This window comes from Orbicella franksi, chromosome 7 (genome assembly GCF_964199315.1).
Source record: "Orbicella franksi chromosome 7, jaOrbFran1.1, whole genome shotgun sequence".
NCBI lineage: Eukaryota > Metazoa > Cnidaria > Anthozoa > Scleractinia > Merulinidae > Orbicella > Orbicella franksi.
The window spans coordinates 27,274,980-27,288,861 of NC_138151.1; the positions used below are offsets into that span (position 1 = coordinate 27,274,980).

The 13,882-nt window shown below is 40.7% G+C and overlaps 1 protein-coding gene across 5 annotated transcripts in view; it reads left to right on the forward strand.

The window, feature by feature from the left end:
• Positions 1-13,882, forward strand: part of LOC145493864 (uncharacterized) — a 61,277-nt gene that overhangs the window by 26,307 nt on the left and 21,088 nt on the right. For 4 of the 5 annotated variants that reach the window (XR_014050192.1, XR_014050190.1, XR_014050193.1 and 1 more), the window contains 11 exons: positions 382-582; positions 1,837-2,046; positions 2,532-2,636; positions 3,378-3,482; positions 6,731-6,835; positions 7,351-7,455; positions 7,909-8,013; positions 8,089-8,193; positions 9,645-9,749; positions 11,907-12,011; positions 12,952-13,035. Coding sequence is in view for 1 of the 5 variants with exons in the window: in XM_081473338.1 (XP_081329464.1) it covers positions 382-582; positions 1,837-2,046; positions 2,532-2,636; positions 3,378-3,482; positions 6,731-6,835; positions 7,351-7,455; positions 7,909-8,013; positions 8,089-8,193; positions 9,645-9,749; positions 11,907-12,011; positions 12,952-13,035 (1,335 nt within the window). In the remaining 4 variants the exon portion in view is untranslated. The remainder of the gene's footprint in view (positions 1-381; positions 583-1,836; positions 2,047-2,531; positions 2,637-3,377; positions 3,483-6,730; positions 6,836-7,350; positions 7,456-7,908; positions 8,014-8,088; positions 8,194-9,644; positions 9,750-11,906; positions 12,012-12,951; positions 13,036-13,882) is intronic. The other variant, XR_014050191.1, reaches the window with a different exon arrangement.

Genomic DNA, 13,882 nt, shown 5'->3' on the forward strand with positions numbered 1-13,882 from the left:
TAGTGGCGTCGTTCTTTTTTTTGCGTGTTTATGGACCAAGTACGGATTTGATGTCCATTAACACTCAAAATAAGAACGAGGCCAATATCCAGCCATCTTGACCGAAGAAGCTTGGTCAATAAAGGATTTATTAATATGGCTTCTGCTTCGGCTTCTGGAAAATTTTTCTTGCGAGACACGACGCGTAATCCTGAGCGGACAAGATAGCGCCATGTTGCCCGCTGGGATAGCCAATCACAGCGTAGGATTGGGTTCATCTTGTCCGCTCACGGAGTTAGCCATATTGTATTCCAAACCCGCGTGAGCAAATCAAGCGACGACAGTGCAGGATGCTTGCAATCATAGAAGACAACCGTGTTTGTCTGTTTTTTTTTCGTGCAGGAATTAAGCCACAGATTGGATGACGTCACTCAAGAAAAGAGTAATTTGCTCAGCAAAGTCTCGAGTTTGGATGAGAGTATTTCATCAGCTGATCAAGATAGAAAAATATTGGAAGATAAGATGAATGCGCTTACAGAGGGAAAGGATGAAGTTGAAAAGAAACTGGCGTCGGTGACGAAGAGTTTAGAAACAGAAAAGCAGGTTTGTCGTGTTAGGAATTTGAGTGTCGGCTCGTTGACTCTGGGGATGAAGTCGATGTGGTCTTTCTCTTTTTAGAAACTAAAAGTGAACTGAAGACTAAATCACAGGGTTGCCACAGGTCAGAAAATGGTCAGGGAAAAAAGTTCTTCGAGGTCAGCGAAAAGTCAGGGAAAATCGAAATAATTTAACGCGACTGATTTAATACCATTGACGGCTGGAAGAAACATTTAGGGTCACTATGATCTCATCGTTATTTTTACGTTATGAAGGAAAAGATTCATTGAAAACTTATCGTCTTTCTGTACGAGTGAAAACGCGGAGGGCTGTAAGTTTACGCTAGAAGCCGCTACTAAATCCGACATTTTGTACATATTTGGTCAGGGAAATTGTATTTTTATCAGGGAAATGTATGGGAATTTTGATAAGCCATGTGGTAGCCATCAATGAAAGGATAACTAGAGAGATTGGCAATCGAGGAATGATTGTTGGACAAGGAATTTTCTTGGAAATCACACATTGACTTTCATCAGTCTGGTCTAACGAGCCGAGAATGTGTGATATTTGATCCTGAATGGTACCGCGAGGAAACGGCATCGTTGCGAGGATGTCATTGTCATTGCCATAAAATCTCATGGTACTCTCGGGTGCCAGTCAAACCAGCAGAAACTCCCGTCTACTCTGTGAAAATCTCGGCGGGTTTGATTTGATGAGAATACCAGACAGTGCGTATGAGAGCAAGTCTGCGTAACAAACGTCCCGTACGAGGGAAGAGTTTCTTGTCTGCTGGTCGCGCGGAATTGGGGCGAGAGCACAAAATCGAAGAACAGAACACCGTGACTTGTTACGCAGGCTATATGAGAGTTTGCGGTAAGACCACAGCGGAGTTTTAAATCTTGTACACACTCGTCAAAGTTCGTTCTTGTTTGATTCTAGTTCGAGAATGAGAATAGACCATATTCGTATTCTTGGTATGGACTGGAGCTAGCTTTTAACTGCGGCTAATGCGCTGAGTCAAATGACATTTATCCCTCTTTAATGATATTCTCCCGCATGAACCTCCATTGCAAGCTAGTTCTAGTCCAAAACCGAGAATACGAATATGGTCTATTTTACAAAGTTCTGTAATCATTTACAAATCTCCTTTTATTCTTATTTTTCTGCTCCAAAAACTGGTTGGGTATGATAGCACTAGAGTTAAGACCAAAAGAGGCTTTCTTTGCTTCCCCTTAATCTTTATTGTCGCTTTTCATGCAGGAGTTAAGCAGCAGGTTGGACAGAGCCGCGCAGGAAAGGAACGATTTACTCAGCAATCTGTCAACCTTGGAGGAGAGGATTTTATCAGCTGAAAATGAAAGCAATGTGTTGCAAGGGAAATTAATATCGCTTACGGAGGAAAAAGCTGGAATTGAAAATCAAATGACACTGTTACGGGAGACATTACAAACTGCAGAAAAAGAAAAGCAGGTTTGTAACAGTAAAAACCTCGCCAGCGTGACGTAATACAGTACAAAACCCGCGTGTAAGAACCTACATTATTTGAAGTCTGGCAAAATATGTTCTTGTGTTTTGGGGTAGTTACTGGCAATTTAGGCTAAGTAAGTTCTTAATTAGGTCCTTAATTTCCTATTAGGGAGATATAGCTGGTGATTATCAGGAAAATAAATAAACTTGGGTTTCGTTATTTATTCACAACTGTATTTTGTATTGCAACTGTATTGTCATGTAATACAAATTTGCAATCTCAAAGGCACACTTCTTGGTTAAAATTTTTGTCATAATTTAAATCTAACCCACATATAAGAACCTGCTTGGTCTTGCTTTGCTTAACAGTTTCTTATATTTTTTGGGCATTAGACCACTAGGTTTATACTGTTATATAGGGAAGTAGTAACACTAGTCACGTTTTGTGAAGATTCAGGCACAATTGACATCGGATGTCTTCATTTCAGGAACTTTTTGATCAGATTAAGAGCTCTTCTTCTGAGGATAGCAAGCTACAGGAGATGGTCGAGAGCTTGGAAAAAATGCTTCGTGATTCTGAGAGTAGAAATCAGGTAAGTAAAATGACGAGAGATATGATCTTGGCTGCTATAACTGATATTCTACGCGAGGAGCGATGCTTGCGTTTGAATAAGATCAATGGAGTAAGACAGCGTTTCCAATACCCCTTCGTCTTCATGTTTAAGTAATATGTCAAACACGAAAGACCGTGTTTGACCACATTTCCAAACACCGTTAAGAGAGTTGAAAATACGATGCGCAGGGGAGTATCTTTGACGAATTTTAAGGTGTTTGGAAATGTGGTCAAAAACTGTCTTGAGTGTTTGAGATATCTTCTCAATCGAAACTAAAACTAAGGAGAAAATGGAGAAATAAAATCGTAAAATCTGTGCCAATAGGCCACGTTCGATAGATCAATATTCATGAATCCGAAGGTTTCAGGTCAAAATTGCAAATTTTTTTTTTGTCTCACAATTCCCGAAAGAGATTTGGATACAAAGAAAACACCGCCAAATATAGAGGTTTGTCCTCGGAGCCATGTTAGAATATTGATATATCAAACATGTCCTATTAAGATCAGATATCCAAACACCGTCACGGACATGATTTCCTGTGTTTAAACTTGATGAATTATTAATGAGTTTGAGAAGTTAATTTCTCAGAATTTTAAAAACATGCCTATAACCCGTAACGAACAAAATTGATATGAAAAAATAAACTTGTTTTCGCATTGAGATAGCTGGCCTGTCTTTGAGAAAGCTATTGTTGAATTAACGAAATTTCCTGTCTACTAGGAACAAAGTCGAGCCCTGCAGGAAAATCAACAGAATCAGGAACATCTGCAAAATAAGATTCAGTCTTTGGAAGAAATGACGAGAAACGGAGAAAGCATGAACAAGGTAGAATTTTGTTGTGTTATTTTGTCAGTTCCAGGTGTTCGCTCAGTTGGAAGTCGGCACGAAGAAGAAGAGTGATTTTTGAGTTATTTTTTTGTAAAAAAAATACCTCTTAGTCGGCGCGTCGGGTATGTTATGGACGGGTCAATGGGTGAGTGAGTGAGTGAGTGAGTGAGTGAGTAAGTGAGTGAGTGAGAGATGTATGTATGTCACACCAATCAGATTGGATCTACTATAAACAGCCAATCAAATTTCTTGTTGTAAAGGTAAATGGTATGTGAGAAGATTTGATCCCGATAGAGTTCAGAACGGCCATATTTATTCTTCTATAAAAGAGGAGGAAGTATTCATATATTGGGTTTACTTCGACATTTTCTGTGGGTTAGGCTGAGGATTTTAGTTAAATGAACGAGATGAGCCTTGAGGTTTGAAACAGTTCGTGAGTTAGTAGTATGCAAATGCAACGAGATATTTTTATTTTTAGTTACAAAGGTAACTTGATACTTTTGTTTTTCACAAGGAGTAAATTCAATTAGAGGTCACGAATCGTCGCGTCTAGTTCTTAGGACTTGCTTTAGAGGGGACGAGACTTTAGATTTGAAACAGTTCTAACGTTTACAATAGTAAGTGCTGGTAACAATTGTTTTGTTCTTGTTGCATGCAAATATAACGAGACATTTTTGGTTTTTAGTTGCAAAGTGTAATGTGACACTCTTGTTTTTCACAAGGGAGTAAATTCAATTAGAGCGGACGAATCGTCATCACTCTTTCCCACGAGATGTTTGCTATCTTTAGTAACAAATGGTAACTTAACACTTTTGTTTTTTATATGGGAGTAAATTCAATTAGAGCTGACAAGTTATCGGCTACTGTTTCCAGGATATTAAACAAAAAAGAAGGTTTTGTTTCTGGACGGTTTTTACGTCTCTGCAGTAGCGGTTTAATAGTTTTATTTGATGACATTCATTTCAGCCCGATATTTTTTAAGGGAAAAAGTATGAAAACTGTTCAAATGTTCTTTGAAGACTGCGTGGCACCAAGTTAAAGTGCATTTAATTAAATCAGACTTTCAACGTGTCAGAGATTTTTTTTTCTCTTTCTTTCTTTTTTCGGTGAAATTGTGTTGTGTTGTGTTGTGTAAAAAGGTAAACTTACGACTTGTGTAAAATGCGAAAAAGTCTCTAAATTAACTTGAGTATTTTTGAGCAAAAATTTCTCTTGGGGGTTGGAAGGGTTATGTGATCGGTGAGCGAGGGAGTTATGCATGTGCGGGTGTCACAGCAATCACAGTGCGGGTTGTATCAAAGAGCGAATCAAATTGCCCGTTAGAAAATAAGATGATAACTACATTGATCTGGAGACATGTCAGATTACTGTAGTTTGTTCAGTCAAACATTTTATGGCTTACTATTTAGCTATCTTACCATGACCGATGTAACATCGCAACCAAAAAAACTTGTCAAATTAACCAAATCATTACTGTACCATGAATGCTTCTATCTACAAAACTTCACAGAAAAAAATAACTCTTGCACGTCTTGCGTGCCTATGTTTATATAAAGCCGACAATCCCAGACGAAAGTAGTTAGGACACTTCAACTGGATGACGTATCCCCCATTCCCCTAGCCTGAAACCAAATGACAGCCGGAAATAAGTCTGAGTTCGCAGGCTACCACCTCCCTAATCAATGTTGGAAAATGCCGACGAAAAGACTAAATGAGGAAAATATTTTTTTTTCCAAGGGGGTTTCAAGTACGTTGGGGTTGGGGAGAGCGGAGGGCGGTCGGGAGCATCATGTTTCCCCAGAAATGTTTGCAATGAATCTTCCTTAGCCTCCTCCCCCCTCCCTTTCGCGATATTTGTCGCCGAGGATGGTTCAGCAACTTGCCGTATTCTCACTACGTCATGTAGACGCGATAATAGCGCTTTTGACAGGTAACTTTCCTCATTTGCATTACAATATAATCTAATATGTATGTGAGGCAATTTCGGGCTATTTGTTAGTTTCAGCCCGAAATTGCCTCGCGGGCACGTTGGATTACGCTGTAATACAAATGAGAAACACTAACCGTGAAAAGGGCTATTTTCGGAGTGCTTGCGGTTGCTCGCACCGTTTTATGACTGGATAATAAGAGTCGGAAGATCTTCGACTGTTTTTTTCCCACTCTCCCTCCCCCTCCCCCTCCCCCCCCCTCCCCTCCATCCCCGGCTGGAACGCGCGCAGTAAAGGTGACGAATGCCTTCCAAAGAAACTCCAGACCAAGAGGAAAATCAATAGCAAACTCTCTTATATCTTTAAGCAGTATTTTGGCTTCAAGAAGTAATAACCAAAGGATTTCATTCGAGATAACCGACAGTTCCTAAACGCTATGAATGTTAAACCTTGAAACAGTGTCAAGATCGCAAGGACCTTAGTTGAAATATATTTTTCACTCGCATGATTTCATGTAAAATGCCGGCTCAAAAACGTCTTAATATTCTTAAGCTGATTTGTTTCTATAGAGACAGGATGCAACAGAAAACATGTCTAAGTGCCATTCGAGAATTTTCTTTGCCGAATGCGAAAATTCATCGACAGCACTTGGCTTTTTTACTTTGAAGATGTGTTCGCGTTCGTACAACAGCTCTTTTAACAAACATTCCACGATGACTACACCACTGTCATTGAGGCTGGCCGCTGTTATAGGTTTTAGTGCACTCTCGATGGGTAGCCCATTTTCATCAGATTATTAATTTGTTGGAGACTTGTGAAGCAGGCCATATTGACGTAGCTATACGAGCTATCACGAGGTCTGACCGCTTGCTGTTGTAAGAACCAAGGGAGCACCTTCTTTCTCAGTCGTGCCGGATAGAGGTGCTTAGTCACTAAAATAAGCCACTTCAGTTATGTGATACACAAAATTGCCTTCAAATCAAAGAAACCCTTACAAAATAATATTTTACTAAGTCAACTTCAACTTCAACGTCTTTGTTGTGTACTATATACAGTGTTTACATTAGTGAGTATATTTGTTACATATTGTTAGGGAAAAGACTAAAGAACGATCGAGAATGAAGATTTGGAACGACGACCTTTTGGAGATTTCGAAACTTTTGGGGCATTTGTTCACGTAGTAACTCTAAGTTCAACAGGGATCGCACTCTTAACTTTGAGCCCTGACTGGTATTTTTACACCAGAGCTAACCAGGAGACCTTGTTTTGTGTCCGTACGTGTGTATGTCATGGCTTGTTGTGATTTCGAATCCACAGGAGCTAGAACAGTGCTTATTGGAGAAAGAGGAAGCGTTGAGAGTAGCACAAAGCAAGACTGCTGAGATGGAACAGGAACTCCACACAGCGTTGCAAGAAAAACAGGTCAGTGAACTGCTTTCGTTTAGAGACTAATCGATTGTGTACTGACTGTCGTCATTGGTTTTTTCTTAGTCTTGTTACTGAGCAGGAATTTTAGCTTGTAGTGTCGTGATGAAACGTTTTGCTCAGTTTCAGTTAGACTAAGAAAAGCGTGGTGCAAATTAGCCGGCTGTTGGCGATTTTGACGACTATATCACTGCCGGTCACAATAGTCAAATGATTCGGTCACGTTAGGTCACGCCACATCACGCCAGGTCACGCTATCCTATATTTTGTGTTCCTCTTGGTAACGGTTCTCTCGTGACAAAAGGCTCACTGGGTGAGCTTAATCGTAAATTGATTGTATTGCATTACTTGATTATTCCCTTTTGTACGATTGGACATGACAAAAACGTAACATAAAAAATAAGTGACCCAGCTCCTTCAAGAAATGATGGCTCACATGTGACATCACGGGCATCCCAAGCAGGTAGGTCGATGGGACGTTAGAAAGTAACTGTGTTGTTTTCCTCATTCAGGATCTTAACGTGAAGCTAACAACATTACAAGAACAGGCGACCACTGTAGAAAACAATGTGCAGACTTCTGAGGAGATAGCGAAGGCATATGAACAGAAAAATAAGGTGAGAATGAAGTCAATTTTGTGAATTCCTAATAATTTGTTGCTTTAGCTTCGTAGCCGGGTCTCTTCGGACGCAGAGTGCTTTCCTACTTGTGAGACTAAAGATTTGACCCGAGCGATTCCTTATTGATAACGTGACTTTACAGCCTTCGGTGAGGGGCAACCTCGTTCCCGGGGTCCTGAGTACCCTGGAAACGAGGTTGCGCTAAGTGTCTCTGATTGTTGGTTACTTTCGCGCGAAAATTCGAAGTCCATTATCAACCATTCAGAGTTTGTACCGTTACGTCATCAGTATGAATTGTTTTTTTTTTTTTGCGCGGAATTCGAGTGAGGGGTGAATTGAGCGTACAAGGAGAAGTGTCTGTGTGAAAAATTCTACTGTAGCGTGCTTTCGCTTTTCTAATGTCTGAAGTACTGAAACAAAAATTGTTGTTATCTGGGTTTTGTGCTTAAGGATTTAACAGAAAACCTTGCGACATCGTCAAAGGAAAGGTTGACGTTAGAAGAGAGGATCAAGGCATCGGAAGAGAAGCTGAACAAAGCTGAAGAAAATCACAAGGTGAAAATGCCATTTCATGTTATATTTTAACTGTTGTGAATGATCCCATTTATCGTTGTTCTTTTCCTTGTTAAGGATTTGAAGAGTCAATTGACAGCCTTGTCAGAGGAAAACATCTCTCTTGAAAGCCACGCTAAAAAGCTACGGACAGAGTTAGAAAGTGCCGAGGAAACTCAAGAGGTAAGGTCGAGTGTCTCATCAGGTCATGTTAGGGCTTAACGAAGGTCTCCGTATTGACTAAGGGAAGTAATCGCAGTAAACATACTGGGAGCTGTATTGCATTTGGGCCACAGTCTTACCACTGTCGTATTGTAGCTGTGTTGCACCACAGCCACACCACAGCTTTTCTTGAAGTCTTTTCGTGCCACAGTCCCGCCACAGTTGTACCGTACTTTCTTTGTGTCACAGTCATACCAATTTCGCGAGTGTGTTTTTATTACGCCATAGTAACCATACAGTTTACATTGTTCTTTTGCACCAGAGAGTCATTCTGTATTTTTGTCGGGACACAGTTTAACCACAGTTAAACCACAGTTAAATTAACCCCTGACAATGGACAGTGAAAAATCCTTTGTCTGGAATTGAAAAATAAGTACGAGGCTAAGGATGTGTAAGTATTGTATTCAAATCTAAGCGCCATTAATGCAAAGTGTGTATTGTAGAGTTATGGTCAGTGTACTGGAACGAGATGATTTGAGCCCTGGGCGGGTGTTAGATAAATAAATAGCCTTTATTTTAAAGCGATGAGAAGTAAAGCTAAAAAGTTTATGGGGTCGTTTGTCGTTAGTGTTTGTGTTGTGTTCTTGGCTGAGACACTTGGTTCTTTCCTGCATGTGCCAAATATATATTAGGCTAACTCAACAACAAAATGGAGTAATGGGGTCGGGGGGTGGGGGGGGGGGAGGGTGGAGGAAGGCGGAGCCTGCTTTGGGAGTAGCAATATTCCTAATTTTGTCATGCAATGCTTTTCAGAAGTCTAACACTAACAAATTGTCTATATACTGAATTGAAAATTGCCAGTCCATTGTTGAAGGTTAGAAAAATCTCCCACGCCAAAGCCCTGTGGTCTGTAGCCTAACCCGCAGTACCACGTGACACACTACATTACAACTTGTTCTTGCCTGCATTAACCCTCATAACTCTTTGCTGTAAGACAACGCATGCGTGCTCCCTCGAGTCTCCTACGCAGGCGCATTCTTGACCCTTAAGGCCTTCTCTTACTCTGCTGGAAGGAGAAAAGGACGCTGGATTGCTATTAGCAACCCCCCCTTCAAATGAACACCTTTTGGCTCGCCACACACTCGAAGTGTTGCTATGTTACAGGCTTGTAGCAGGAGACATGGCAAGTTGTGAAACAGATGTAAGGGGAGACCTTAAAGACTTCCTCCAAGAAACTTTTCTGGCAATTTTTTTTTGTTCTGGAAGTTGAGCAGGCCTTGTTTCCAGCCAGATTTTGGCTCTGCATAAATGAATTTTCCCAGTGCCCTGGTTTTCGTGCTTCGAGAAAGAGAGGGCACTAGGGTCGAGAATGGCCTCGAACATTCGTACTCTTGCTGCACTTGCGCTGAAATTTACTTTCCTGAATTTGATTGACAGTCAGGCTTTCAGTGACACTGCATGCCGTTTTTCAGGGGCTGAATGCACAGCTATTGTCTATCTCTCAAGAAAAGAGCACCCTTCTGTCCGAGCTGATCACTCTTCAAGACAGCTTTATCCAGGAGCAAAGCACGACTACGGTACTGATCTTTTTAACCGACGCATGCGTGCTACGGCTCAATTACCGGCTTTTCCATCGCTTCATCTGGGAATGTTTTGATGCGTGGCGGCCATTTTGAATCTTGAAGAATGTACTTTCTTTCATTCACAATAGGTTATTTCCGAGTTATTGTGCCGCTGTTTTTAAACGAGTCCTTGTGCAAAACCTTTCAAATGAAAATAAGTTTACTTTGCATGAAAATAACCGGTAGACAGAACACATTTCTTCGCGAGACAGAGGCAAAATGCAACACGGAAATGGCCTATCACAAATGGTTGCTACATCAAAACGTTCCATCTAAAAGCCATAACCATTTAACCACTAACTTCTGGCTTTATTTTAATATCTAAATTGTTTTGCTTCGCTACTAACAACCACAACTTTGTTTCGTCTATTTCTGTTCCGCCTTTACACAAAGTGTGTCACAAATTTGCTGCAAGTTTCTTTTATTGTGTGAAACGTACTATTCTTCGCCCGGATATTGTAAGCTTTTGTGAAACAATTTTGCTGAATGCATATTGATTTAAATGTGGCTATATCGTAGTCAATTCTCTCGTAACGTTTTGGATTAATTTTTGAATCCCGCCGCACGTGTGAAACTTCTCAGCCAAGTAATGAGGACACAAGCGCTCGTGCAATAGACCAATTTCGATATATTAAAATTCAGCCTAAAACAATAGACCTCAGCACGAGGCTCCGGGGAATAAATACAGACTTTGTGGGGTTTATTCCCCAGAACCTCGTGCTGAGGTCTATTGTTTTAGGCTGAATTTTAATATATCGAAATTGGTCTATTTAAGTGCATGATTTTCCAGGGTACTTGGTTTAAGGGTCGGTCACTTTCTGAGTTACCCTTTTCCTCTGTTTCAAAGCGAGTCTTCGTTCGAAACTGTTGTTATGAAAATGCGTTTAAGTTCATTTTCATGCAAATCAAACTCATTTTTATAAGAAAAGTTTTGCACGAGGACTCGTTTTGAAAGGCAAGAGACAAGAGGCAACTCGGAAATGGCCTATTGCAAAGCCATCGTGTCAAAAGTGAGAAAGAAGTATTTAACGAGACACACAGATCCTGCCTATCTCACTGATTATCGTTAATCGGAAAGATTAGTCGAAATACGCACACAAAGTAGGAAATTTCGTTTCATTTTAAAAGCTGACACTTTCATTTGCTACCTGTTTGCCTGCTTGCTGTAAAAGTTAAACTTAGAAAAAGGGCTTTTCCTTTTTCTCTGCTAGATTTGCCAGTCAAGTTTCTTTCTCTGTTTAAAACTGTGAAAGTTTTGTTTCTTCATTCTTGTGCTATTCATGCTCTTTCTTTTACTAATGGGTTTCTTCTTGGTCTTTGTAATGAGGGTGTAGAAATCTGCCCTGGGCTGTTAAACACAAGGGGCTTTGGCTTCCGTTCCGGTATGAGTTGTAGTGTTGCCATTGTTGCTGCCGTGTTGCGGGTAGTAATGTATTTGTTTGTTTAACGAAGGGTTTGTGTTTATTGATGTAGACAATTAGAAATGTATATGTCATGTTTGATTTGAGCGCAAAAGCGGTTTTTCAGCCACCATCCATAGTAATTGTGCGGAGAAATTAGCAAGCTGCTCAAAGCACGTGACTTGTTTCACGTTGGTTTTCCTGCGTTCAACGTAAGTTAGATTTGTTAGCAACGTTTGACACCTTAAATTTGTTTACCCCGAACTTAACACCTGTACTGTGCTTTTCTGATCTTGACACCAGTGACGTATTTTCTACGCTTTTGCCGAGCGTGTCTTCCCGCGCAAAACTCAATGAACATATTTTCCCGCGCAAAACACCGTGAACATGTTTTCCCGCGCAAAACACGGTGAACATGTTTTCCCCCGCAAAACACCGTGAACATGTTTTCCCGCGCAAAACGCCGTGAACTTGTTTTCCCGCGCAAGACGTCGTGAACACGTTTTCCCGCACAAAACACCGTGAACATCATTTCCCGCGCTTGACGACAGTTCCTTGGCTTTGTTTTGAGTTCTGATTGGTTTACTAGGCAATTGTACTTTGAGCTTAGTTCTATGGTGCTCATTACGAAAGTGCAAAATCGTATAATATATCAGGGTTAAGGTACGAGGGATTCAATTCAATTGAGTTTTTTTCCTTCTCTTCCACCCAGGATTTGCGTCAGCAGTTGATTTTTGCCCAGACTGATAAAGAAAAACTGCAGCAGTCGCTGTCTCTTACTGAGGAACAGCAAACGACACTCAACAACAAGCTGGAGGTTTGTGACGTGTCAGTGTTTCGTACGTGTGAGAAAGTCACGCATTTACACGCGCGATCACCACCTTTTTGTTCTCCGGCCATCATAAGCCCACTCAGCTTATTTCAGCTTTTCGTTTCAACCAACCCTTTTATTTTCACCTCTCATTCCCCGAGCCAAACCTCACCGCAATATATTTAGCTCTTTCTTATCTGCGCATAAACCAAGTGTGTGTGACCATTCAAATGAAAGCTTTTGAGCAGAACTTTCATGTGGTAATGTTTTTTAATGCTGTACAAGGTGGTTCTAACATTTAAGTCTTTGGATAAAACCCTAATGTGTGACCATTCAAATAAACGCTTTCGAGCAGGACTTTCGTGTGGTACTGCTTACTTTGCTGTACACGGGGGTTCTCACATTTAAGCCTTTAAATGATACCCTATAGTGTGTGACCATTCAAATGAAAACTGTCGAGTACTTTCATATTGTACTGCTAATCCTGTTTAGCAGTCGTTTCCTTCCCAAGCGCACGAGAGGTGAACGAAAAGCTTGAGAGGCACACAAAGGCTTAGGGCGCGAAAGCCCCCCCCCCCCCCCCACCCACAAAAATAGGAAGAGGGTAGAGGCCACTGTCGCGCGTTTGGGCAGGAAACGACTGCTAGGGAGGCTAGTTGCTTGGTGACGGAACGGCGTGAAACGTTTTCAGAAGAATTCGATTGTTATAAGGCTCTTTTTAATTGTAAGTCGCGTTTGTATTTCGTTATCCTCCACTGTACATTCAAAGTTACCACCTCTAACTAAATTACTCGACGCAAAAGGATTGACTCAGCTTTTATCCAGTACTGCCGATCGAAAGTTAACGGTGGACTGTGTGTTTCAAGTGTTATTTTTATTATTAGGAATAATCTGTTTTTCGTCTTGCGGTAAACTGTATAGAACTTGTGCCGTTCCGTTTTTGCAGGAATCTCGGCGAATAATTCAAGAATTGGAAAATAGTGCTAAACAACTATCAAAGGATCTAAAGGAAGCGAATGAGGAAAAAGCTGTAAGTATTCCTTGAAATTAATTCATTGGACTATTATTACAGGTAACCACGACATTGTTTGGATACTCTACCTTCCAGCGCTATTCATCGTTGGTAATTCAAGGTTTATAGCTTCCTCGTTTTCTTTAATCTGTTAAATGGCGGCCGCTATACTAGGTTTAATGAAGTATCTTCCAGAAGTTTGGTTGGTTGAGTTTTCGCGCGAAATGTTATTTTTCTTATCTGAATTAAATTACGGTCTACGTAAGCAAACTTTCATTATCGCTTGAGGGCGGACAGTGCAGTTCTGTGGTAAAGAATAGTTCCAACTTTCGTTTATCGCTTTCAAAATGATTCAAATGATGTAATAAATATTTATCGATTTATCTATTTCCCCTGAAATGGCAGTTCGCAATTGTGTGAACCGACTTGTAGAATTAAATTAAAAAAGCGAGGAAATTCGTTTACGAAGATTTAATTCTAACGCAGTTCTCTGAATGTGCTGTTCGCGTGTTTTAATATTTTATTGGAAATACGACCGGCGTTGTTTTTGAGAACTGTTTTGGAAATACAGGTTTGGTCACCCGGTCACCTATTCTCCGCATCAGTGAATGTTACTCAGTACCTCAAAGTGTTGCTGACTTGACTTCATTTCATCTCAACCAGGGGAATATCCAATCTTGAAGAGCTACATGAGCCCGCGGTCCTCGTTCGAGTAGTTGCCCAAGCAACACAGGTCACATTTGCATGACAAATTTTCGAGTGCTCTATATTTTGCCACCGTCTTGTTTGTTAGACAGACCAAACCATCATTTCATATACTGGAGACCTGCACCATTTCAATGTTCTTTATAATTGGCAAGACGAG